This window comes from Malania oleifera, chromosome 9 (genome assembly GCF_029873635.1).
Source record: "Malania oleifera isolate guangnan ecotype guangnan chromosome 9, ASM2987363v1, whole genome shotgun sequence".
Lineage (NCBI taxonomy): Eukaryota > Viridiplantae > Streptophyta > Magnoliopsida > Santalales > Ximeniaceae > Malania > Malania oleifera.
In genome coordinates, this window is record NC_080425.1 from 57,773,004 (window position 1) to 57,777,610 (window position 4,607).

At 38.3% G+C, this 4,607-nt stretch overlaps 1 protein-coding gene across 1 annotated transcript; it reads right to left on the reverse strand.

The window, feature by feature from the left end:
* Positions 1 to 924: 924 nt before the first annotated feature.
* LOC131164857 (uncharacterized) lies at positions 925 to 1,419 on the reverse strand. The gene has a single exon (XM_058122369.1). It carries the CDS (start codon positions 1,280 to 1,282, stop codon positions 1,109 to 1,111), a length of 174 nt encoding a protein of 57 aa, XP_057978352.1. The 5' UTR covers positions 1,283 to 1,419; the 3' UTR covers positions 925 to 1,108.
* Positions 1,420 to 4,607: the final 3,188 nt, after the last annotated feature.

Below are 4,607 nucleotides of genomic sequence, written 5' to 3' on the forward strand. Positions count from 1 at the left end.
CTATTACCTCTAGGAAACTGTAAATAAAATGCGAGAGAGAGAGAGAGAGAGAGAGAGAGAGAGAGAGAGAGAGAGAGAGAGAGAGAGAGAGTATCTCAAGGAAAGATTTGAACAAAGATAGCACAAAATCCAAGTGTTGAAATTTACTTAAAAGTTAAAATTGGTACTTCATTCACTTTGTACATCATCAGTCCTTAAAGTGGCTTGAATCACCCAATTGATTGAACCCTTTGCTACTCATTTATTTGACAGTCATTCACTTACTCATCAAATTCATCAATCAATTGGAAATTTATTCAATTTTCCATGGACGAATTTGGATGTTGCTCATTAAACTTCTTCAATCACTCATATCCAAAAATATGTTCAGACACTCAACCTGTTTAAACAATGCAAGTTATTTGTTGGTCTGAAACATTGATACCCACATGGACAACCTATATATAGGCACTGTATTGTTGTATTCTTTAACGTCTTAATGTGAATATGCACATTGACATGCCAGTCCTTTTCTATCAATGGATTAAAACAAGAAAGTGATCTGATCAACAGTCATGCTCATAATAAACTGTTGCTCTTTATTCCTTTCTATATGCTAGACCTGATTCCGCAAGAGGTAGGCTCTATTAATGCTGATCTCATCTGTATGGTATCTGGAACCTCTGGTTACTTTATTTGCAGTTTACAGGTTTCAATTTGTGATAAAAGGAACCTCACAGAGAACCTCTGTCTTATCTCATCATCAAAGAAGTCATCGTAGAACTGATGCAATTCAATTCCATCCACAGGACATCCAAACAAAACTACTAAGATTTTACTTCTCTTCCCTTCTCGTCTACCAGTTCATTCGCTAAATTTAAATTCAATCCAATTAACAATCATAGGAGAAAGAGTAAGTGATTCAAAAACAGAATCAGAAGGCAATAGAACAATCAAAATTTCATTAATGATTTCAGAAATAAAATCCACAAAGTATGGGGTAACAATGATCAGTGCCGAAACTAGCACTTGATTATATATTCAAAGCTCTTTTCTTTCCACAACAAAACCATCGATCGCGAAGAGCGCAGGAGACAACCTGGTGCCTAACCACATCGTAGAGGAGGAACTAATCATCTTCCTCCTTCCTCTTAGGTTTCCGATACGTCTCCTCCAAGTGCTTGGCTATTACAAGGCCCGTGTTAGAGAGCTTCCTAATGTTGGGGACATTGTAGTTCTGAGCCAGGTAGACTCCGAACAGCGTTCCCGCCATGAAGGAGAAGCTGCTTCTGATTATACCCATTGCAGCGAGTTCGATGGGTCTAGGGTTTCGGGTGGAGGCTCCGATCTGGATTAATTGTTGGCAACGACTTGATCCCCACGCTTTTGCGTAGCCCCTTCCCCACGCTACCAGCTAGACCTAAACTTGGGTCAGTTAGGGCCAATATTTTCTTGTATCTGTTCAAACATGCAACATCGCTTGATTAGTACGTTTCAATTTTTTTATTTTTTGGTAATACTGTTTTCCTTTTTTTTTTTTTTTTTCGGCTAATCAATTTATTATTATTATTATTATTATTATTATTATGTATATAAACTTCTTCTTCTAAAACATTTCAATCTGTATGAACATGGAACTTAGCAAGTCAAAGTAAAATTTTGAAATAAAATATATTGTAGCGCCCTGAACCCAGTGGGGCTGGAGTGCTATTCTTTTATCTCTCTCTCTCTCTCTCTCTCTCTCTCTCTGATACCACTATTATAGCAACCCAAACCTGAAAGGGGGCCCCGAGTATTCCTGTCCATAATTCAATATAAAACATACTGCGGAAGATAATTAAACCTCAAAATACTTTACCAAAGTTTTAAACCATTTGAGTTACACATTTTTAACTTCATGTTATCTATTACATCTTAAAATAAACAAACATAACAAACTAGTGTCTTGTTTACACTTACAATAACTACAAAATTTAAACCCAGCCCTGTAGCACGCTAGGCTCGATTCTCTGTAGGACCTGAAATATGAGATGGATATTTAGGTGAGACACTTCTTAGTAAGACGAATTAGATTATCATCAGTGTGTGACTAACATTAGTTTTTGTGTGAATATAATACATTCATATATTTAAGTGTAAGTGAAATGACATTTGAAAACTGTACTTACACGTATATAACTAAAAATACATACATTTTCTTTGATAAAATACTTTTGGCTCATTATAGCCCATTTTTCATAAATTATATATATGATAGAGAACCTTCCTTATTAGGCCATCATTTAACATCATGAATAACCCCTATGATTGGGTTGTGGGGTCTGAAGAATGGACCTAGCAATCTGGTTGGCCGACCACTGCTAGGTCAACATAACATGCTTTGAAGTAAGATTTGTCCACCTCTACCTGGTTCGGACTCCAAGAGGGTATGACCCTACTTAGGCCAAATCAACTGTATATGACCTACACTTCCACTACAGTGTGGCTGCACTAACACTTTCACTAGCTGCGGTACCAAGCTTTCATAAGATCTAGTCCCTTAGGGTTCATAAATCATATATATAATTTACATAGTAAAAATAGTAACATGATATGTTGACCCGATGGGTCATACCCTATTTTGATTATGACAAATACTCAAGTATTTGATGACTTTCAAGTTTGTGTGCAAGATCATACTAACTGGATCACATTGATAGCATGCAGCAACTTGAAGAAGAATGAAGATCCCGACATATTTTCTTGTTGTATTTTCATATTCGGGTCTATAATATTTAAATTCAAAAAGGTCTGTAATAATTTACATATCATGCATGTAGGACTATAAGCTCAAGACCTTGGAATGACCTTAGGGATCAATCGACCGACGCCGGATTTTTGGGTTAACTCTCAAAGGCCTTAAATTGACCATAGGACCCACAATATTATATGAAAAAGTTCCCTATTGACTTAGAACTGATTATTATATGATTAGAGACATTGCATAAGAGGAAAAGGACCGAAATGCCCAAAATTGGCATGCTCGGTTGACTGAACCCTAGTACTCAAGGCTATTCGGTCGATCAAACATCCTTGGGGTCAACAGTTTGATTCTTCAATTGACTGACTAGAAATGTAAAGCAAGACCCTGGCCGACCAAACGGACACATTGGAAGTCCCAACACCCTGGTCAATTGAACCACCAAGTTCAAAAGAACTTGATTCACCGAATATCATAAAGTTTAGTCGACCGAACTTAGTCTGGTCGACCGAACCTTGGAGGGTTCAGAATCACCTTTGGACGGTCGACCAAACCTGTAGTTCAAAAATCCCCTGGTCGACCAAACCATGAAATTGGTCGACCGACCCTCTCAAGTTGCTTGGGTTTTACTGAGGTTTAAACATTGTTATTTTTATTAACCTCATTTAAACTTTTCCAGAAATGATTAATAGGTCCCAAACGGTAAAAAATTCAGGGGTGTCTACATATACCCCTTCATTTACAAAGATTAGGAGATTTTAGCAAAAGTGATTAAGCCAAAAACTCTCTGAATTTTTCCAAGCCTATATTGTCCATACTACTTCCAAATACTGTCCTACTCCACATTCCTTGATTATTCAAGCCTAGTAAGAGTATTTAAATTGTTTGTGCTCCATCCTAAAATGCCCACAACTCTCTTTTGAAGTTTGTATTGCTTGATTTTTATCTTGAGAGTTAGGCTAGTGTTTTTCCCACTAATTTGAATAAAAAAAATCTTGTGTGGGAAAACTCATTGGCTTTGGGGTTTTTGCATTGATATTGCAAGATTCCTTAAGCATTATTTTTGGTGCGAAAAAAATTTTATAACATGGGAGGATCCTGGCCATCAATAGTGGAATGTGATCGGATGGTGGGAGGGGGTCTTTGCAAATCGCCCAGCTAGCTTTAATCTCCACCATTGCAGAGCTTCCACGTGGCAAGATCCTGTTGCTCAGAGGCTTTTCATACTTAAGCCCATTTTTTATTTTTGTCTCATTTTCAAACCCTCATTCTCTCGAACGCCCTCTCTCTCTCTCTCTCTCTCTCTCTCTCTCTCTCTCTCTCTCTCTTGCTCTCTTCTCTCGTCTTTCTCACTTCTCTCACCCTCTTTGTCTCTCTGTATTCTCTGTTCTCTCACCCTCTCTGTGTCTCCGTATTCTCTGTCCTCTCACCCTCTCTGTCTCTCCGTATTCTCTGTTCTCTCACCCTCTCTATCTCTCTCTCCTTTCTTCTCTTGTCTTTCTCTCTTCTTTCACCCTCTCTATCTCTTTGTATTCTCTATTCTCTCACCCTCTCTCTCTCTCTCTCTCTCTCTCTCTCTCTCTCTCTCTCTCTCTCTCTCTCCTCTCTCTCTCTCTCTCTCCTTTTGTTTCAGATAGACCCCCTTTGAAAATGAAACCCGACTCTTAGATCACCTATTTTCCTTTCCTCCCCATCCTCATCGTTCTTTGGTTGTCAACGGCTGTTGAACACACGAGTGTGTTCGAGGTTAACAAGGTCCGCTTGGATGATGACAGACAATTGGTTAGCCAAAGGCATTCAAGGAGTCACCCGGGAAGATCCATGAAGTCTAAAAAAGTTAAGTCCCCCTGTTCTCCTTGTATTTGATTTTCTTGTCAATTTTTTTTGT